The sequence below is a fragment of the Henckelia pumila genome, chromosome 2, assembly GCF_033568475.1.
Source record: "Henckelia pumila isolate YLH828 chromosome 2, ASM3356847v2, whole genome shotgun sequence".
Classification (NCBI taxonomy): domain Eukaryota; kingdom Viridiplantae; phylum Streptophyta; class Magnoliopsida; order Lamiales; family Gesneriaceae; genus Henckelia; species Henckelia pumila.
This window is the reverse complement of record NC_133121.1, coordinates 17,292,618-17,315,126: the sequence shown is the minus strand read 5'-3', so window position 1 is coordinate 17,315,126 and position 22,509 is coordinate 17,292,618. Positions and strand designations below refer to the sequence as shown.

Sequence of the window (22,509 nt, the reverse complement as noted above, 5' to 3'; positions counted from 1 at the left end):
TTAACTGAAGAACGAAGACGGAGTTTGATAGTCCGGACACGGCGTCGACGACGGATTTGTTTCTTATCTTTTATTTAATTCTGAACATGTTTGGATTTATTATTTATTGTTTTCAGAATTTTATTATGAACTAATTTTTATAGTCTAGAGGTCGGATGGAACTTGGTGTAGACGCTTTCATGAATTTTTGATTTTATTGAATTGGATTTCTTCTAGATTAATTGTTTTTTCTAGAATTGATTGTCTTTTCAATTATCTGATCAATAATTGATTTGTTATATTTATTTGAAATCATTGCTCGGGAGAGGGGATTTTGAATAAGACATTAGAAACTACACTGTTAATTATTTATACAGCTCGGGAGAGTGTATGATTTTAACAGAGCTTTTAAAAAGAACATTGGTTTGTGATAGATCACTACAATAAATTCTTAATAGGGATATTGGAATTTAATTGTAGTTGATAAAAATTATTTGTTGCTCGGGAGAGGGAAATAATATACGTAAGTGTTCTTGGCTATTAATTGATTGGAATTCATGAAGATTAATTAATTAGGATTGATTGTTGTTGAAACCAGGTGAAATCTATACATCTAGACCGTTTTTCTCTGATTGATTATTCCTGAAAGTTGTGTGCGTGCTATCTAAAATCATCTTAATTATTTTATTTTTATTGAAAAATTCTTGATTATTGATTTTTTAGATAAAGTTTAGACTATTTTAATTACAAGTACTAAATATTTTCATTTTACTCCCTGTGGGATCGATATCTGAATTATTCACTATATTAAAACTTGACACTCGTACACTTGCGAGGAAATTTCACAACAGTGACCTGGCTCTGATACCATTCTGTCACGCCCCGGGTCCAGGCCCGCGCCTGCGCGAATGCACAATGGACCCCTATAGCAACTACTTCGTATTCGTCCTCGCTTTACGAAAATGATTAACCCAAGTTGCTATAGAAGTCCATTGTAGCCCATTTTAAATCCTTGATTTTTCCCATGTGGGATAGGGGTTTCACAGTGCGGGTCACTACACTTCTTTCGACCCCAAAATAATTTTGCGCACACCATTTCCAATAGACGGAGAACAATTTCGGGAGGTTGTAGCACCTGAAATAAATAAATCGGCATTGAACACAAAACACTTTTAATCAAAACCAACCTGCTCCCAAAGGACAGAAGTTTCGATTCCTATCCCTGAAGTTTCATGTTGGCGTTGGCAATCAGATTATCAAAGTATGAGCTCTTCATAAGGCCCGAAAAAAAGTGCCCCAAGATACCGCAACGGTATATTGCCTTCATTAAATCCTTTAATAGAATAATAACAACCCCTCCTCTCCGTTGTTCAATTTTTAGAAGTGATAATGGTGCTCTTTGAATTGTTGATGAGTTGGCTCGAGAATTTCTCATAATGATAAAGAAAGTTACGTATCAGTTTCACGCTCAGGACAGCACCATTCGAGAAGATGATAAGATCATCTGCATAATACAGGTGAGATAAAATAAAAGGGCGGCCCGTGTGGTATACTAGCATCTTGTTACGTTGGAAGAGATTATCCAGCCCACGAGACAAATACTCTGCCGCAATCACAAATAATAATGGATAAAATGAATCACCCTGTCTGATTCCTCTCTTAGAAGCGAAGAAACTTAACAGACTGTCGTTTATATTAACAGAGAACCAACAATTAATGATGCACCGCTGAATTTGGTTACATATTCACCTCAAAAAACCCAAAGCCTCCATCACCTGCATAAAAAAGTCCCATTGAACTATGTCATACGCTTTAGCCATGTCAATCTTGAGAATAATGATAACCCCCCCCCCCTTCGACTTGTAATTAAGGTGATTCACCATCTCCTGAGCCATCAAAATGTTGTCAGGAATCACTCCACCAGCAATAAATCCACTCTGAGATGGTGATATGATCCTGGAAAAGATAGGTCGCATCCTCAAAGTAATAATTTTGGTGATGGTTTTATTACTGACATTGCAGAGACTAATCGGTCTAAACTCTGACCACTGTTGCGCATCCACACTCGTGGGAATGAAAATAATAGTAGTAGCAGCGATACTTTTGGGAAGTTGAGAACCATTCCAAAACTCCTGAACTGCATCGATAACATATGCCTTAATGATCTCCCAACAACCTCTATAAAACCCAGCTGAAAACCCATCTGGACATGTAGCGCTGTCCTCATGGATAGAAAAAACACAATCCCGAACCTCTTTCTCAGAAATAGGATTCATAAGAGTATTTTTTTCCTCTACAGTGACTAACAAAGGAATGTGGTCGAACTCTGCTCTATTCAATGGTGAGTGTTCCTCTGTCAATAAGTTCTCAAAGAATCGAGCCCTTGACTCCTGAATATCAGACTGATTCTCCAACGCTACTTCATTCTCCCACACTTTGTAAATTTTATTTTTAGCTCCGCGTCTGTTGACCATATTATGGAAAGGACTAGTATTTTTTCCCCTTCAAAAATCCACTTGGAAGACGCTTTTTGTTTCCAGAAAGCTTCCTCCATAGATAATACAAGAGACAACTTCGATTGAGCTAAAGAGAGCAACACTTTGTGTTGTTCCGAAGACAATCGATCAAAGTACTCCTCTTCCAGTGTAGCTGCCGCATCAAGGACCTTGATGTTATCATTAATTTTAACGCATAGAATTTTCTCGTACTTTGACCGTATGCATAATTAGGATTATTAATATTTTAAATAGAATAAAATAATTATAAGATAAATCAAAGGTTTAAATGATTTTTATTTATCATTATTAGGTGTTTTAAATTTATTTAGAATTTTAATCTGGGTATTTTAAGAGTTATGAATTTTTGAAATAAAATATTATTATTATTATCCTGAGTGCGTAGACTGGGCAGTGGTTGGCCGTGATAAAAGTTTTATTTAAATTTTTGTCCTATAATTTTAAGAGCCTAAAATAATTATTTTGAGATTTGTTTTATAGGAAAATTTAGGTTTTATATATATAAATATTTTAGAAGTTCGTTTTTCACCATAATGGGCCATTTTATGGACGTTTAGGGCACTTTTAATTTGGGATTTTTAGTAAAACCGAGAATTAACAATCTTTCGGCCTAAAGATTTGATTGTGGGCTAGGATTTCTTGTATTTGTTCTCTTCCTTTCTTAGCCCCTGAACAAACAATTTATTTGGGCCTATGATCCAACCCAAAAATTTAAAGAAACCGAGGAAGCCCTACCCAATCCTTTATCTTCTTCATCGGCTTCTTCTGGGAGAAAGTTTCCTTTGTGCCGCCTCTTTCACTTGCACACACTACACGCAAATCTTGATTAAATTTCAAGATTTTTACGGATTATTGTTCGGCTCGTCGCAAGCTTCGTTTCCATACTCTTGTTTTTGTGTTTAAGGCATGTTCGATTTCCTTTGTTGTCGCTATTTAGATTGTTATATGTGCTTTTGAGGTTTAAATCTGTGTTGTCATTTGTCTGTGGTTGATTTTAAGCTTCACGCATGATTTTGGTTGGGATCTTGATTTCTCAAAGATTTTTTTTAGGTTGGTTTCGAGTGGGAGTGTCCTGGCTCTGTCTTGGTGCTGGTTGTTTGAAGAAATGGTCTGGTAGTGGCTGGGGTGCAGAAGCGGATGATTTGTTTGGGATTATGGTGTGTTGCGGTGAAGAGGGGAATGTACAGGGGGTGTTTTAGGGGCCACAGCTCATCCCTGTGAGCCATGGCTCGAGCCGTGGCTGGGTGAGGCGGACTCGGCAGATCCCTGGGGAGGTCCTGCCGACGTGGCTCCGGCCATGGGCGGCCGGAGCTGGGTTGATGTGGGAAGAAAGTATGCGGAGCAGGGGTGATGGCCAGTGTTTTTAAAAGCGCGCTATAGCGCAATTTTTGGGCTGAGCGCTACGTAGCGCTCAGCCTGTAGCGAAAAGCTCAAATAGCGCACGCTTTTTTCCAGCCTTGAGCGCTTTAGCGCAAATAGCGTGCGCCATTGGGCTATGGCGCAAAAAGCCCACGCTATTTGGGCAAAAATAATTAGAGGCCCATTAATGATTTTATTTGACGTAAAAGGTAGAACCCACAGGCCGTTTCTCACGTCCAGTTGAAAGGCGAGTCTTGCTCTGCTCGTTCCCTACGTCCAAGGCGATTCAGAAATCAGCGAAGGCCAAAGAAACTTACAGCTGCGAATCGAAATTTCCAGAGTTGATTTAAGAGGTGAAGAAGATGAACCCTAGATCCGATTTCAAGGCAGATTGCAGCCGCAGCAGGTGCGATTTTGTTCTGGTTTTGGGGTTTTTTTGAGGTGAGTGGTTTTGTTTGAAAATCTGAGCAATAGAATCCAAAGAAGATTTCAGCCTTTCAGGTACAACGTTGGGTTTAATTTCTGGGTAGATTTTGTTGGAATTATTGGTTGAATCTTTGTTTGAATATTGGGCAGATTGTTAGGCTGAAACGTGGTGTAATGTCTACGAATTCTACAAAAAAAAATATTGGTTGGAAGTATTGTTATCAAAATGAGGGAGAAAAGGCCATGCGGTGTAAATTTTGTCACCATGTATCGAATGGGGGTATTACTCGCCTAAAGCAGCATTTAGCTCAAACTCATAAAGGTGTTTCACCTTGTGTTAGTGTTCCAGATGATGTTAAGCAGGAAATTTTAGAATCACTTGAGAAAGTTAGAAAATTTAAAAGCAAACAAAGTGAATTGTTGCGAGAGATTGGTGAGGGTCCCCGAGGTCATATGAAATCATCGAAACATGTAAGTGAAGGGGGCAACTCAATTGGATTGAGTGGTATTACTAGCACCCAATCAAAAGGTACTCTTGAAGGCTTTGTTAGTTCAGAACCTAGACAAGCAACTCTAAATTCAGCTTACAAAAAAGAATTGCTTGTTGATGTGAAGCGTAGAGTTGGTCGTTTTATTTACTCTGCTGCACTTTCTTTTAATGTTGTGAATGATCCCTATTGGTTGCCTATGTTTGAGGGGTTTGCGGAATATGGAAAAGGGTTCAAGCCTCCCTCGATGCATGAATTAAGAACTTGGATACTTAAGGCCGAGATTGATGATATCAATATTATTTATGACGAGCATAAAAAGGTATGGAAAACATATGGATGCACTATTATGTTGGATGGTTGGACAGATGGTAAGAGTAGAAGTTTGATCAATTTTTTGGTGAAGTCCTGCTGGAACTTTTTTTTTAAAATCTATTGATGCATCAGCTTCTATTAAAAATGGTGAATTGATTTTTAACTATCTTGATGATGTTGTTAAAGAGGTGGGAGAGGAAAATGTGATTCAAATCATCACAGACAATGCTTCGAATTGCATCAAGGCTGGAAAAAAAATTATGGAGACTAGAAAGAGGATTTGGTGGACACCTTGTGCAGCGCATTGCATTGATCTAATGCTGAAGGATATTGCAAAGTTAAAGATTTTTACGGATACAATTGAGCATGCTAAGACGGTTGTGAAGTTCATTTATGGTCATGGAACTATACTTTCTTTGATGAGGAAGTATACGAAAGGGAAAGAAATTCTCCGTCCAGCTATTACTCGCTTTGCTACATCATTTCTCACTCTTCAAAGTATGTATAAGGTGAAAAGACCACTTGAAAAAATGTTTGCTTCTGAAGATTGGGTTAGTTTGTCACTATCTCAAATAACCCAAGGGAAAATAGTAAAAAGAATTGTAGTTAATGATGCCAACTTTTGGCCATATGTTGCATTTTGTGTTAAGAGTGTTGTTCCTCTTGTAAGTGTGTTAAGGGAAGTTGATTCTGAAGAGCGATCAGCCATGGGATATATATATGAGCTTATGGATAAGGCAAAAGAGACAATTAAATTTAATTGTGGGGGGGTTGACAGAAAGTACAAGCCAATTTGGAAAAAAATTGATGCACGATGGACTTCACAACTTCATCATCCTCTACATACGGCTGGGTATTATTTGAACCCTCAATTGCGTTATGTAGAAAGGTTCTCTGATTGTGATGAAGTTAGAGATGGATTGTATGCTTGCATGGATAAGATGTTGACGTCTGATGCTCGTCTTAAAGCGGACATCCAATTGGATATCTATAACAAAACGGGAGGAGAATTCGGAAGTCCAATGGCAATAAAAACAAGAATGTTGCGGACTCCGGGTAAAATCCTTTGCTTTTTAAAATTTTATTATTATACTTAGACATTTAGTTAATCAAATTATATTTCTATTTTATACTTACATTCTTATGATTTATGTTACAATTAGCCAAGTGGTGGGAGCGCTTTGGAAGTAAGACACCCGAGCTAACTAACTTTGCCATTCGAGTGCTTAGTCTCACTTGTAGTGCTTCGGGATGTGAAAGAAATTGGAGCACTTTTGAGTCGGTAGTTATTCTAACTAGATTTGAATTTAAATTGTTTAATACTTTTTTATATTACACTTTTTACTTTATATATATGTATAATTCTTTGTAATATTAGATTCATACAAAAAAGAGGAATAGGCTTGAACATGCCAAGTTGAATGCGTTGGTGTTTGTGAAGTATAACTTCAAGCTACGAGAGAGAAGCATTAGGAGGAGAGATACAATTGATCCCATTGTAGTTGATGAAATTGACTCGGATGACGAATGGATAACTGAGAAAGAAGATCTTGTCCTCCCAGTAGATACTACATGGCTTGAAGATGATATATTTGAAAGTGATCCTATTGTGAGTGTGCCTCCAGTCGCCTTTAATAGTCTTATAGACTCCGATAAACGAGTTGAAGATGTTGAGAATGCAATTGAGCCTCATCCCATGGTTTCAAAAATGAGAGTTGGTGAAAGTTCAAGTAAATATATGCAACTAATTTATTTTAGTCATCTACTATTTATTTTTAAATCTCCTCTCTTATATAATAGGTGGTGCTAAAGGCAAAGACAAACAAGCAAGATTGAGTCTTATTGATGAGGAAGAGAACGACATGTAAGCTGAAATTCATTGTGGAGTAGCTTCAACAAACTTTTATAGTAGAACCATAGATAGTCTTGATGATGATAGTGATGTAGAGTTGGATGATACCGATTATTTTTAGATTATGTCGTTCAAGTTGTAAAACTTTCTAAATTATTATGGTTTTATAACTAATTATGTCACTATTTATCAATTTAAGTATAATTCTTACTTATATAAGTATATTTTTAATTTTTTAATTAATTAATTGGTTTGCACGAATAGCTTACGTTATGCGCTGCGCTATTTACGCTACGCTATCACAGCACAAAAATGCTAAAGGCCAACGCTACGTTTTTTAAAACACTGGTGATGGCGTTGGGTTTCTGTTGGGCTGGGACTTTGGGCTCGGTTCTAGTGGGTTGGTTCCGGGTTGAGTTCTGGGTCGGGTCAAGTCTTGGGTCATGGGTTAGTGGTCCGGGTCGAGTTAGTGGTTCGGGTCGGGTCAAAGTATTTAGGGCCAAGTTTGTATTTTGGGCTTAATGGTTATTAGGCTTATATATTCATTTTGGGCTTGAATCAATTTTGTAGGACTAAGTAAATTAATTAAGATAATTGGGCCCATTATGTTATTTGGACTCAAATCTTTTAAAATAGGTCATATTGGGTCGGTTAAATTAATTTAGGATTCATGTGTCTTTCAGGTTTAAAAGAGTTATTGGGTTAAATAATTAATTGGGCCTAAGATGATTATGTGGGCTTAAGTGATTATTTATCCTTATGTTTAATTGAGTTACTATGAGTCCAAAAGAATGAATTTAAGTATATTTTGGATTACCCTAAGTTTAATGGGCCAGCATTAGTTTTAGGATTTAGTTAAGGGAGCATCAACTCGAACCAACCGTAACAAATCAAAAAGTCCGTAAATATATATTTAATAGATGTATATGTATATTTCAATATAATAAATAAATATGATTTTTATAAAAATAAGAATTAAATATATATTTACGGGCAAAATTTTAAGGAAAAAATAATATTTTTAATTCACGGTTCATGCATACGTTTCACATTAAGATAATGGCATGCGTAGAAAATATTTTGGGAAATTGATGTGAATTGTGGCAAGTATGTTAAGGAGCCTACGGATTTCCGTGTTAAGGTTGGGTGAAGTGGCATAAGAGGCGTAGGGAATCCCCGTGTTAAGGTTGGGTGAATCTCGCTGCCACGTACGATGGTTATAGATTGATTAATCGCTTATGTTTATGGTCACATTTCACTGATAGAACCCACACAGTAAAGATTTTATGATTCATTGCATGCCATAATTTATGTTATGTATTTAGTTATGTTATGATTATGTTTACGTTTTAGTATGATGCATTCGATTTTATGATCATGCATGCATTAGAACCCTCAGGATATTTTCATATATGATGTATGCTTGCATGTGGTTTTACTTAGTAGTACTCGCTATGTATATTATAGGGCATGCTGGGCCTCTAGGCTCACTAGATCTAAATGGTGCAGGTGAGTTTGATTCACTAGCTGATGATGTGGTCCCGACTGGCGGCAAGGACCTCTGAGCATCCACTGCTAGCTTGCTTGCCCGTGACCATTGCAGTATTTACTTCCGCATTTTTCTTAGATTTGACTGAGGACTGTATTAAACTATTTACAGTGCATGCTTGTCTTTTTACTACTCATGCTATGATTTGACTATGTTTAGATATTTTAAACTTTGTATTTTCGCATTTTGCGATATCGTATTTTGCGCGCTTGCGTTTCCTTTAAATTATTCAGACATTTAAAATTTGCTAGAGTTCAATCAATTTATCATGTATTATATTATCTGGAATAAAAAAAAAATCCCTCGAGTTTTGGGTTGTTTCATTAATGTTACCAAAAACTTCTTTATTCCACCATTTAAAATGACCCTTCATTCGTTTCAATTTAATCACCAAACGGGTCAGACCCCTGACAGACAGGGGTTATTCCAATTCAACCGAACAGTCTGTAAAAACTTCGGGTGTAGGCGCCACATATTTTGAAACCTAAAAGATCCATATGGCCGTGACAAAGTGGGGGCCGAAACCAATAGGGGCAGTGATCTGAAGAACCCCAATGAAGATGCTCAACCTTGAAAGAATTAAAATGGTTTGCCCAAGAGAAAGATAAAAGCACTCTGTCCAACCGCTTCCATATTCTTGAGTTTTTCCAGGTAAACTTGGAACTAACATAACCCGCATCAATCAGACCAGAATCAATAATAAAATCTGAGAATTCATGCATATCCCCTGGCCGACTAACAGTGCCAAAAGAATGTTCACTGGGCTCTGCAATAAAATTAAAGTCACCACCAACCACCCAAGGACATCCATATTGTAATTTATAGTCCAATAAGCTCTCCCAAAGAATTCGTCTTTCACTTCTGTCACATTTGGCATAGAAACAAGACAAAAATATATCCGTCGGGAAAAAACCAGAAGAAAGCTTCAGATGCAAAAACTTATCATGATTTGTCACCACTGATATCGAAACATCCAAAGAATGATAAAACCAAATTTTATTGCTAGAATTAGTCAGAACTGGAAAAAAAAAACCCAAAAAGCTTACTCGCCATTCTTGATCAAGTTGTCTCTTAAGTTCGATAACAGCCAAAAAAAGAAGATGATGAATATTCTTCAGAAACTTAATCTGTCTCTCAGCTGGCTTATTTCCGATCCCCCTAATATTCCATATGATCTCATTCATTGAGGAAATTCAGATGGAGTAACTGCAATCTTATTTAGATTACCTCGAGTTCCCATCACAGGAACCGATCTCGTTCTCTTACGTGGTCTCTCAGGCCCTCTCCTTTGAGATGTCTCCCTTTGTGATTCTTGAGTGTCCTGTGACAAAGATTCAATAATAGTAGCACATTTTGAAACTCCAACCATCGTCTCTTCCCCCAAAATCTGGCCATGTCTTCTTCCAGTTGGAAATCGGTGAATAAAGAGCTTGGACGAAGAAATTTCACCACATAATGGCTCGAAAACCCCACTGCAGCAAACCCCTGGATCGTCTGCTACCTCGAAGGTCAGCCACCAGAGAATTTTTCGATCAACGCATTTGGATGAGCCCTCCCCATGTCGCTCGTTTCCTCCTCCAAGAAGAAGATCCTTGGTTTATTCTTATACATAACCATCGGCTTACATGTCAGCGACCCCTCTCTTACGTCCAAGAAACTTTTCCGAAGTGTCCTAGGAGATGAAGACATGAAAGCAGTCACTTATGATCTCTTTCCACCATCCGACGGTTCTGGATCCGGCGCCGACGAGCCACCGTAGATGGTAGGGTTCGTCGTAGGGTTTCTCTCGTTCATCAGAGAGAATTTTTTTGTGTGTAGTAAAAATTTATATTTATCAAAAGATATAGCTGGTGGTAATTGTATAACTCAAATTTTTTAAATCACACAGTATCCCAAGTGTCATAGTTTGATCGCCCTACCCAGTAGAAACAATTATTGCACCACAACAAATATGTATTTTTTTTTAATATAGATAAAATTGATAAACTGAGTTATAAAAATATGAGAAATTGGGAGGAAAACAAAGAAATTAAAATAGGGTATATTAGGATTTCTGTGGATTTATTTCACAAATATTGTTCAGGATATATTATATTTTATTTAATTAAAGATGAGAAATCCCATGAAATCAGGGCTATGTTTATCAAACCAAATAAACATACCCTAAAGAAATGAAAAAATATATAAAATTTATCCATATAAAATTTAAATTAAGCCACCACATTATGATAAATTGGATTGAAGTTTTTTTAAAAGAATTTATATATATATATATATATATATATATATATATATATATATATATATTATTATTATTATTAATTTGATTTTCTCTCTACACATATATAATATGCTATTATTAAGGAAGAAGAGGTTAGAAATTCTTTTAGCATGTATTTATAAAACGTTTTTATAAAATTATTTTTTAAAAACTTTTTGTAAAATATTTAAAAGTTTTTTAAAAATAAATATGTGTTTGGATAACTATTCTATAAAAATATTTTAACATTGCAAAAGTAATGTTCATATTTGTCTTCCATATAAAACATCTAAAAACACCATCTAGTATTTTTTAAAAACTATTTTGGAGAACACTTTTTAAAAAATAATTTTCAAATTTTGACAATTTTTTTCCAAACACATACTTAATTTTTTTTTACGTATAAAATACTAAAAACATTTTTAAAGTGCGTGTCCAAACAGTTAATGTTTTTAAATGAAAATCCTGAATTATCATTGTTTTTTTCAATAAAAATAAAATTATTCAAAGGATAAAATTGATATTTTCATTTAATCTTTCCACTTTCATCATCTTTCGCATATTTGTAATGGCAAAGAGCGAAAACTAATAATTCACCTTCCAGCGTTCTCTTCTCGGTTGCCACTTGCAATCAATTAAAAATCAATCATCTTAATAATTTTCAAATTTAATTTATTTGTATGATGCATTACTAAGTAGTGTTTGGGAGAATTTTTAAGAACACTTCTCAGCTTTTCCTTAATAATTAAAATTTTGTTAAAAAAAACTTAGAAATTCTTTTTAAAAGCTCTCTCAAACACTACCTAAATAATTGTGTTTTTATTTTCATTTAACTATGTTTTAATATTCATTCAAAGTGTGTGCCTATCCACCAATATGTATATATCTATAATATAATCGTATGAATTTATAATATATATGTTGGATAAATGGTATTTTGTAAGTTGTAAAGAAGATTTCAATTTTATGAGTAAGTTATTTATATAGTAAATTTATTAATAAAAATATTTTTATTGTTTTCATATATTAGATCCTATGAAATCCTATAAAACTTGTAAGGATTTTAATTACTTAAACGAAATCTCGTTAAATTTCATCAAATATTATCAAGTACCAATTTTATTTTTTTTTCCCAAATACTAAAACGATATTTTAATTCAAATCCCACCAAATTTCAACAAATTTAATTCTTCCAAACCCAAATGTCGATTTGTTTCTTAATATGTTGTATAAGAATATTTAGAAAATTATTTCGAAAGTCACCAATAACTTAACAGATTTTGTTCCTCTTGTCTCGATTAACTCGTAGAAACGATGACGCATGATGCATAATATTAGGATAATAAAATCGACATATTTAGATAAAATAATGGTATATCACAATAATCATATATAGAATTTAACTAAACGTTGAACAATCTTTACCAAAAAAAATAAAAAATTTAAACATTAAACATTAAACAAAACAAATATAACTAATTAATCAATGTTTTATCATCATGCCAAACAAAAAAATTTAAACATTGCACATTTATATTTTTTTGATAATTCGTTATAAAAAAATCATTTTTATCTTCCAAAATCATTTGTCCGTGTTGATATTATTATCTTAATATCAAAATTATTTAGTAAATGTTAGTATACATATATAAATGCATATTGTAGATTAATATTAAGACAGATTGATCTGATTCATATTTTATGATAAGAAAATATTGTAAATATAAAAAAATATTTTTAAATAAGTTGAATTTGATTGAAGATCTCGTAAGAATGTTGTGACGATTAAAAAAGAAATGAAAAAGTCCAAAGCAAACCGGATGAAATGAAAGGGAAAAAAAAACCCTAATCCGGTCTGGTGAGTTTCCTTTATCAGCCTCGCATTGCCTATCACTCTCCTCTTTATTTCAATATCCTTTGCTACGCACATTTCTCTATATACCTCTCTCGTTGATTTTCTCCATAACAAATCCTCCATTCTTCTACAACGATCGAGCACGCGTCGCTCGATTTCTCCATCGATCGATTCGTTTCAGGTGACGCCCCCACTCTTAGCTATCTAATTTTGTGATCGATCGGGAATGCCTAGGGTTGGGAGGGGCATGTATCCATTTCATGCTTTTTTTCGTTTGAATTTGAAGAATTGATGCTAGTTAAGGGCCGTTCGATTGGAAGAATACAGTGTTTTCCCTCCCTGCGCTCGGCTGTTGATTGCAGTCCGGTGATTTTATTGATTGATTAATTGTTTGTTGGATTGACTGATCTGCGTGGGCATTGCCCATTGCTTTACGTGGATTGGCGCTCGTGTACCTGTGTTTGGCGTGCGTTTGCTCGCTTTTGATCAAATTAATTTGATGAATTTGCTCATGCATTGAATTGTTGTGTTTTATCAGTGGATGATACTCTTTTTTTGTGGTGTTTGGTGAAATTTGATGTGTTTTCTGGATTTTTAAGGAATACAAATTTGAATTTAGATTTTTGCGTAGGGGTCTTTATTTTCATTTTTGATTTCGACCTCTCTGCGGAATTATAGTCGTGATCATTTATTACATGTGTATCGAGCCAGCAGTTTGATACTCTTTCACAGCATGACGATTGTGGAGGCAGATTTATATTCTTCTTGTGTGATAAATATTTTAACCAAGATAAATGAGGTGGGGTGAAGAGAAAATTATGAATGTGGCTTTTAAGTATGATATGTAGTGAGTTGTAAACACAGCACAAAATCAATGTTGAGTTATTAAACAAAAGGAAGACTTGTTAGGTTATGTTGATAAAGATAGTGTGAGTAATCTATTTTGGAATTACTATGATCCAGTATCAGTAAAACAATAATTCCTTCAGTGCAACGGTTTAATGAGCTCGAAAACCTTGACATAACAAAACTGGTCTTATTAGTAAAACCATTTTCTATTATCGAGTTTTGATGTATTTGCTTCCATGTGCGGTGGATATTATACGAACATTCAAGGCTTCAAGTTTTGATTTATTTTCATTCATGCAATGATAAGACACGGAGTATATCATGATGCCAGATTTCTAATGAGTGTTTAATGTGAGAAAACATTTGAAGTAAAACATTTTGGACTTGCATGTTATGATGCATGAAGCTATCAAAGTAATGGCCAGGGTGTTGTTCTGGACAATTTGGAGAAAGCTTACGAAAGACTGTCGAGATGATTTTTTTTCAAGTCTGAGTTGAAATGAAAAAATACATGGATATTCAAATTTCTATTTATTTTACAATATGGAAAAATTGTTTGTAACCCAGGTATCACACAAACTGATGAAATGTGTATACTGTATTAATTAGGTATGTTCAAAGTTAAATGATATAACTTAAAGTGTGAATCTGGCCTTTATCTTATTTTTCTCTTAGTTTTTTAAAATTCGTTAGAACACCAGACTGAGTGGAAGCATTTGGATGCATAATGAACCACGAAACATTTTTTTTCATAACAGAGTTTTGTAGTCCAAATTAGGTTATTACGATTGCAAATTGGGCTTGCTAAGTTGGTTAATGCTGTATGATGAAGGTTGAATTCTGTTTCTAAAGCAATAATAATTTTGTTGTTGGTAAAGACAAGTTTCAAAGCCCTTCTAGGTACAGCAAGGTGTATGGCACCTCTGTAATGGCGAGGCACAAACATCCGTTAAGGCATGCACGGTGGCATCACCTTTTTTTCATTTTCAGTCTTCTTACCAGAACTCTAAAGATATGCCTTGCTCTCATTCTATTTATATCCTTTTCTTTTTTCATGTTTTTGCTGAAGATATTCACAAGATATTAAAATTTATTTCTGTACTTAGAGTTTTGGATGGATAATGTGTATTTTGCATGTGGAAATTTGATTTTAATTTTCTGACACTTATTGAAATATGCATGATATTTACAAAATATGTAATTGAAATATGCATGATATTTACAAAATATGTAATTGATTGCTGAGATTATAATATTTTCTGTTGATGGCTCATGGCTAATGCAACACTATCTCTAGTGTGGCAGAACTAGAATTCGAAGTCGAGGTCATGTCTCCAGCATCGAAATCCAAATCTAAAGACAAAAAGGCCGGGAAGGAACCTCCAAAGAGTTCTTCTAAGCCTGCTGGTCATGTTAACACCAGTGGCGGGATAGCGGCAACTAGATACAATCCTCTTTTGGGAACATTCCAAACATTTGAGACAACACCAGGGACTTCTGCCAGTCCGTTTCATGTGAATGGTCGGTTCCGAAACATAGATGATATGGATGATCATATTGGGAATTCATTTGGGATTGGCACCGAATATGATTCTGTTTCCAATAATGGCAGCTGGTCTGGTGAGTCAGAAGACCAGAAAGAAAAAGCACCTCAACCTGTACCCCGTCAGGAGTCAGTACCTGGAGCTGAAAATGACAAAAGAGAAAAAATACGCCAGAAGAATGAAAAAAAACATCAGCGACAGAAGGAGAGACGAGCTCAAGAACTGCATGAGCGTTGCAGTGGCTATCTTATGTCGAGAAAGCTAGAAGCACTTGCTCAGCAGCTTGTTGCCATGGGTTTCTCTCAAGAACGGGCGACGATGGCTCTTATACTTAATGATGGTAGAGTAGAGGAATCTGTAGCTTGGCTTTTTGAAGGAGGTGATGAAGACAAACACAGGGAACATAATTTGGATGGTGGGGGTAACTTGAAAATTGACATATCAGAAGAGCTTGCTCGTATTTCAGACATGGAAATAAGGTACAAGGCATCCAAGCAGGAGGTTGAAAGAGCTGTAGTTTCCTCTGAGGGTGACCTTGATATGGCTGAAGAAACATTAAAAACACATAAACAGGAGCCTCCAGCTACCCCTCCCAAGCCTGAAGCAATGGGAGATCCCCCTACTGTAGCCAATGGTAAAGTGCCAATGACTCTTATACAGAATGCAGTCAGAGCGCAAGTGAGACCAACTTCATCTGGCATGCAACAAAGGGATGAAAAGGATTTCAACTATACCAAAGTTGCAGTAGGAGCTGGCTCATCAGTTGATCCTGGAAAAAGCACGCAGCCATTGAAAAAAATACCACCGAACCTGGAGTGGGCTAAACCGCAGCAGATTGCTATCCCATCAGATAAAAGGTGGGCTACACCAGGATCTAATCCTTCTGTCTCCTATTCATTAGCATCATCATTACAGGCTTCACCTCCTCCAGCAAAGACAGAAACCCGTTATATGGCTGTTGGAAATGAGATAAAGAATTTACAGCTTGGATCAGTGAGAGAGCCGGTCATTGTGATGCAACGACCACAGTCCATTAATCTGAAGCAGCCTCCTATCTCCAGTGTTAGCTCATCTCCTCCGAGTACAGCTATGGGTTGGTATCCTAAGAGTGTCGAAACAGGGAAGGCTATTGGGTTAGTGCCACCTGTTGCTGTCACCAGAAGCCTGAGCTCCAACGATGGTAGTTCAAATCTGTTGTACAACCCACTCCATTACCAATCTCAGCAGCAATTCATGCCGGGCAGTAGCTCAATGGATTCTCAAGGGATTACAAGAGGCAATGGCTCGTGGAGAGGGGCATCACCAACAATTGTTCCTGCCTCGTCCCTCGGACTCTTCTCTGGGCTTGGCATCAATGGCTCGTCTGGATCTTCATCCTCTGTGGACTGGACAACCGGAAACTCCATACCACAGTTTGATTACTCAAACATAGACTGGAGTTTGGATCGCGGGTTATTGTCGTCTTCAAGGCCCAACGGGTTATGGACTGCTCCAAACTATGCCATACAAAACAATACTCCTCGTAAATATGATTCATTTCCTTATAGTGTGGGTCTCAATTCTGCAACTAGACCAGTCCTACCCAATGAGAACGGCGTGTCACATCTGGGGCTGCAGGAGAGGGTATCTTCCTCTGAACCAAACAACGGCGGCTCTCGGGAGTGGGCATCTCCTTTTGAAGAGAAAGATATTTTTAGTTTACCCCGACAGTTTGTTTCTTCCCCTTCTCATTAAGTTGAATGTCGAGGAGTTTGATGAATAAAGAAGAAAGAAAGGAAGACTATAAACGTGTTTTCAATTTGGTGTTTGTGTGCATTTCATCTCGTTGATGTTCCTTAATAGTCAATCCTAGTGAAAAAGCTTTTTAATTCCGCTTATTTTGCTTCTCTGTGTTTTTCCAAAATTGCAACTTGCAAGTGCATCTCGTTTTAACTTGTCATCATACAATTTCACATGAAAAAAAAATCAAATTTTTGGTATAATATTAATGAATGAAATTTTTATTATAATCTCGACAAGGGACCAAACTAGCTTTTGTCGATTGATGGTAATTAAGAATGTTCGGTGTTCGTCGCAAGTTGAACATTTCTCCATTTATTTGTTTCTATGACGTATAAGTCTGTAACATCTTTAGATTATAATTTGATAAAGAAATGGTTATTTTCTACTGTTACCATTCAATGATAACAAAAGTACATTTTATAAAAAATGTGCAACAGGCACCTTCATTAACTGAAGCTTTTTATTCCACTAATACAGAAAATGAAAGACTAAAATCTAAAACAAGGCATACATCATAGTGTCCCCATTTTTCTCGCTTTTTATTCAACGGACCGAGACGACAACGTTGGTGAGGGACTAGCATCGGTGGAAAAAGTTTCTGTGTACCACTGATTCGTGGATCGGGTGATGAAGCTAGCTTCTGCATTCATGGCATGGTCATCAAAGTAAAGAAAACATAAAAATACTCATAAGAACATCGATGCCACAAGATTTCATATATTTTCGAGGTAAATTATGATCCACGCTATGAAACAAAAGATCTATGTCGCGGATTCCAGCTAGTTCATGTTGTTTAGAAGTCTTGAGTTCTCCCAAGTTTCCATGTGAAAAGTTAACTTTGAATTTACCAACCTGACATGATTCGAATGGTGTTTTGTAGTTGATAAATGGACTACCCATTTACCTGATAAGAAGACATCCTTATACTCCTCGTCGTCATACACAAACTGAGGAGGGTCCGGAGAACCAACCCCCACTATAGTGCTTCCACTGCATCACAAAATGAAAATTTTAGTTGCCAAATTGTTTTCTCAAAATCTTGTGTTGTCACAGCACAAAATCTGATAATTTCGCCATCCTAAATGTGGCAAAACAAATCTGATAACGCAAGTATCAAGCGGTAGCTTATTGACTAGTACAGTGAAAAACTTTGCATCTAAAGCTAGGAATCTTGAATTTTCAGATGCCAAAAGTTGACTGAAAATATACCTGCCAGACATAAAAACAGCATCATACTGTCCTCGACCGGCTGTAATTATCCGCTGTTTTAATCTTTTTAGTGATGGAAGTACTTCAAAAGCTGGAGATTCTGGGCGATGCCACTACGAGATGTCAAACACCAAAAAGACAGTGAAGCATAATACCCAATTTTAGCATGAAACTCTTGTCCAGAACGTTTTAAATGATGCTGGTCATTACAAACACTTCTAATCTATTATTAATTATTAACAGAAAAAAGGAGTTGAGACCCGTGGCAAAATAAAAAATTTATTCAGAGGATGTTTCAATTTCAAAACACAATTTTTTTTAAATAAAACTAATCACCTGATATTTTAAAATAATGCATTTGAGGGGACAACTGCATCTACTCACTTACCGAGTGGTTGTAACTCACAACGGAGCTTGACTAAACATGGGATGGCAAAACTTGAGAAAAACTAAGATGACAATATAAGACGTTCTTGAATTCATACCAAGATCATTGACACAAACATCCTGAGATATCCCATTCCTCGAAATCTTCTCTAGCAAGGTCAAAGGATCGATCTTGCTGGTTTGATCAAGACGGAGGTGCTGAGAAACAGACATCGTCATAAGATTCAGACTGCAATAATGTTTCAATTTAACCTTAACTATCACGTCAACTTTAATACCTTATAAACTTCAGCAGTTGAGCATGCCTCTGGCGGTTTAATGAGAACCATCGGAATGTCTAAAGGAATAGGTGTAGGAATATCTTCAACCACCTGGATGAGTGGGGAAATAAAAATTACTGATAGCTCTTATCCAGCATAGAAATAATAATGATTAAAAAAAACTCTTGAAATGCAAACAGGGACATATTTATTAACGAGATTGATGTAAATTTACAATAATAATAGCCCATAGGGAAATGTACAGAGGTATATAGAAAAAGGCCAAAGACAAGAACCACGGTGCTCATGTTTGTGCTCAAGACATACCTCACCTCTACCAGTACAATACGCAGCTCCATGCGAGAAAAAGAAAGGGATATCTGAGCCAATCTCACCAGACCACTCTTGGAGCTCCTTTTCAGTGGCAACCAGACCATTAAACTGATTTGCTGCCCACAAAGCAGTAGCAGCATTGCTGCTGCCACCTCCGAGCCCTGCCCCCGTGGGCACCTTCTTATCAAGATGAATCTAGCAATAAAGAATCAAAAACAAACTTGAGCCAAGTCTACTTCATGATTATGTCAATAACGATGCCCCAACTACGATTCATCTATAAAAAATTGGAACTTACCCAAAAGTAATTGTCACTCCCCGTCTTTTTTCTAAACAGATTAAGTGCCTTTATTATCTGCAAAATGGGGCAAAATCATCGATTTCCATTACTCAAATCATCCAAAAAAAAAAAAAGGATATGAAGAAAGAAAAAGGCCCTTTTTTACCAAATTTCTATCATCAAGGGGAACTCCAGGAACATTGGTCGTCAACCGATCCTTCGACTTTGAAGGGGACAAAGAAAACTTTATTTTATCTCCTAGACTGATTACCTGAACAACAGAAGGATTATCCAATGTCAGCATGTCAGCATTACGAAAATGGGCAAAGCTTATCATTGAACAAGAACTCTAAGCATAAATATGACAAGGACTAAAAAAATAGGTACATACATGAAAAAGGGATGCCAAATCATGATATCCGTCTGCCCTTTTACCGGTCATTCTCAAGAAAACATTAATCTGCCATCGGAATACCAAATATTTAGCAAAGTTGAATAAATCCCATGAAGAAGACAATCAATCAATCCTTTGAGCTTTAAGATGGTTACAAATTTAAATAAATTAACTTACTTTACATGGAGAGAAAAGAGTGAGCCTTGTCATCCCAGTCTCCTTATCCACTTCATCTGCTAACTTATTGAACTTATCCTCAAGATCATACACCAACTAAGAACCAAAATGAAAATTCCCAGACACTGTCAATCTTTAAAATATCTCACCCATAATTTTTTTAAACATAAAAATTCAACCCCCAAAATGCTGAAAGAGCATAAAATTTAACAGTTGCTCCTTCAACCATAAACAGGGGAAAGAAAACAATACCTCTACTTGTCTACTGTCATTTTTTGAATCAGAAACCATGGCCTTGATTGCCGGGGACCTCGAAACCCGATACTTCCTATTGAAATACGGCGTCCCATTTGGCTTGCACGGAGAGGGCGTAGAAAAAAATCCTTTCTTGCAAGAATTGAACTGGGTTTTTCCATTGCAGGGAGCAGCATAGAGCTGGTGACTGCAGAGGGAATGGAAGGAAGCCATCGAATTGAACAGTGGTGGGTTGGTCTGATGTTGTATTAATTTGAATTCTTGAGCCAAAGTAAATTAATGAAATGAAAATTGGATCAAATTTGACCGCTGAAATGTGTTGAATGTCTGGTTTTAAGAAAGAAATAATTCATTTTCCCTGTGTGCAGACATCATAGGGGAGTGGCAATGTGCTGCTAGTGGGTGTATTTTATATTTATACTCTAATTTTTTTTAGAGAATATAAATTTTATAATCTTTTAAGTAAAATATAGTTAGTTTAAAAAAAAGTAAAATATAGTGGTTTAAAAAAAGTAAAATATAGTAAATGATTCAATTTTTGGAGAACTTTGAATATTTATTTTTAATTAAGATGTCAAAATATCTACAGTGGAAATATGAATTGTGGGATAATTTGGTATCGGTGTCATTTTTATGATTTACGTGATGGTATAGTCGATTTTAAAGTACTTTTGTTAAAAATAATAATTATAAATTTAAATTTTTTGTTTGTATTTTACATAAATTTCATTTTTGTAATACAAAAAAACACTACTTTATTGTGATCTGGTGAAATCAATAAGGGGCTGTGACTTAATACATGGTGCAAATTAGTATCTTAAGCTCGCAATGTGTATACGAAATTTTTTTAAAAAGTTTCAAAATTATTTAAAACAAATATATATATATATATATATATATATATATATATTATTTTTATATGATGTAGTTTTCTATGGCAACTTAAATTTGTGATAATATATTTTTTTCTTGATTAATAATGAATGTTAAATAAAATCATGGTAAATTTGACGTTAAATAAATAAAATGGTGGATCATGGTATTAAAAGATCAAGTTTAATAGTATAGTATGGATAAATATAATAAATAAAGTATTGTATGTAATTTGATTATTTAAAATAAATTTTTATAATCTTAGAGGATAATATATTATTTTTATATATCAAGTTCTTGGTCATTTAAAAAAAAATAATAAAGACTCTTGGTTATATAGCTATTGTTGTCCAAGATTGTGTATTATGATCATTGAAAGGCAAACATGAAAGAATCGGTTCTTTCATGGATCTTTATGTTCTCTCTTGTCCTTGGTGAAATGGCACCGACTATTCTATTAAATATTTTAATTAAAAAATTTATTGCTAATACAATTACATTATTATAATTTAGAATCTTTATCATAATTAATAAAAATTAAAATTTGATGATATATGTTTCTCTCTTTCCGAGTTTGATTTTTTATATTATCAAAATTTAATCTTACTCACGTATATTTTAAATAAAATTGTTTTTATTTTACTATAATGCTAATAACCTAATACGATGACACTACATAGACGTCATGTCAACTAAATAACTATTTCTGTAGAAAATAAATACAACTCGTTGAAACTAAAATATAATAATATGAAATATCGAAATCATAATAAAGAAACAAATTCATGATACCAAACATTATAATTAAGATGTTATTGGACTATTTACAAAGTTGGCCGGAGAAATTTGATAATTCTAAAGTTAGGTTGCGTTTGGGTGGTTTGGGTGGCTTCGCTTAATATCTCAATTCAATCAAATGTTCGGTTGCAATTTTTTGTATTAATTATTTATCCAATATTAATCAAATCATTTAATTAATATTACACTATTATATTTTTATTTATTTATTTTACATATATTACTTCATTCTTAAAAATAAAAAATTGTAAGTAATGATCTTCTCCCAAATTTATTAACTCAAACCGAACATATTATTATGTATTCAATAATATTTTCCACATCCTGCTCAAATATTTTATTAATCATAATATTATTTATCCATATAGTATCATCTCAACTTGTAAGATCTCTAAGTTTTTTTTTTTTCTTTGGATACTAGATCTCTTAATTTTTTGGATAGCAAACAATAGCTTATTGTTTTAGAATCAAATTGTATTTACTTGCATTTTCACATGTATATCGTTCAAGACAGTTCAGAATCGTTCAAGTAATTTAAGACCGGTTCTATAACAGTTCAAGTTTGTCAACCGTTTAGAAGGAACAAATTATTCGAACATATCAACGCTCAAGGTATATCAGAAGGTCTCAATCGTTGACAATCAGTCAACTGACTATAACAGTTCAAATTATCGATCGTTGGAAATATTGTCGTTGAATTGATAAATCTACTTCAATATTCGTGAAAGCTACGTACTTCAAAAGTGCAAACAAATCGTTGACCATCAAT

At 35.0% G+C, this 22,509-nt stretch overlaps 2 protein-coding genes and 1 long non-coding RNA gene across 4 annotated transcripts; 2 read left to right on the top strand and 1 right to left on the bottom strand.

The window, feature by feature from the left end:
* Positions 1–3,277: 3,277 nt before the first annotated feature.
* Positions 3,278–8,544, top strand: LOC140877139 (uncharacterized). Its single transcript, XR_012149249.1, has 3 exons — positions 3,278–3,390; positions 8,044–8,121; positions 8,445–8,544. It is a non-coding gene; the product is annotated as an uncharacterized lncRNA (long non-coding RNA).
* A 4,082-nt stretch (positions 8,545–12,626) lies between these two features.
* Positions 12,627–16,869, top strand: LOC140880892 (uncharacterized). Of its 2 annotated transcripts, none has more exons than XM_073285748.1 (2): positions 12,627–12,780; positions 14,754–16,869. In XM_073285748.1, the coding sequence occupies exon 2, from the start codon at positions 14,777–14,779 to the stop codon at positions 16,724–16,726; it is 1,950 nt and encodes a 649-aa protein (XP_073141849.1). In that variant the 5' UTR covers positions 12,627–12,780; positions 14,754–14,776; the 3' UTR covers positions 16,727–16,869. The 2 variants fall into 2 exon arrangements, with proteins under 2 accessions (XP_073141849.1, XP_073141847.1); XM_073285746.1 differs by having other exon boundaries at positions 12,638–12,780; positions 14,746–16,869.
* Positions 16,870–17,127: 258 nt separating this feature from the next.
* Positions 17,128–20,437, bottom strand: LOC140882978 (4-diphosphocytidyl-2-C-methyl-D-erythritol kinase, chloroplastic/chromoplastic). Its single transcript, XM_073289253.1, has 11 exons — positions 20,067–20,437; positions 19,815–19,910; positions 19,635–19,703; positions 19,410–19,514; positions 19,262–19,318; positions 18,958–19,158; positions 18,649–18,741; positions 18,469–18,568; positions 17,984–18,083; positions 17,679–17,764; positions 17,128–17,414 (listed from the first exon to the last, which is right to left on the bottom strand). Exons 1-11 carry the CDS (start codon positions 20,280–20,282, stop codon positions 17,314–17,316), a joined length of 1,224 nt encoding a protein of 407 aa, XP_073145354.1. The 5' UTR covers positions 20,283–20,437; the 3' UTR covers positions 17,128–17,313.
* Between the last annotated feature and the right edge of the window lie 2,072 nt (positions 20,438–22,509).

Bases quoted from the DNA above. Each gene is read 5' to 3' on its own strand.
- LOC140880892 (XM_073285748.1), top strand. From the start codon at position 14,777: ATGTCTCCAGCATCGAAATCCAAATCTAAAGACAAAAAGGCCGGGAAG.
- LOC140882978 (XM_073289253.1), bottom strand. From the start codon at position 20,282: ATGGCTTCCTTCCATTCCCTCTGCAGTCACCAGCTCTATGCTGCTCCC. The intron at 19,911-20,066 runs GTATTGTTTTCT...TTTGGTTCTTAG, and splicing joins ATGACAGTAGACAAGTAGAG to TTGGTGTATGATCTTGAGGA. The intron at 19,515-19,634 runs GTATGTACCTAT...TCTGTTGTTCAG, and splicing joins ATTTGGCATCCCTTTTTCAT to GTAATCAGTCTAGGAGATAA.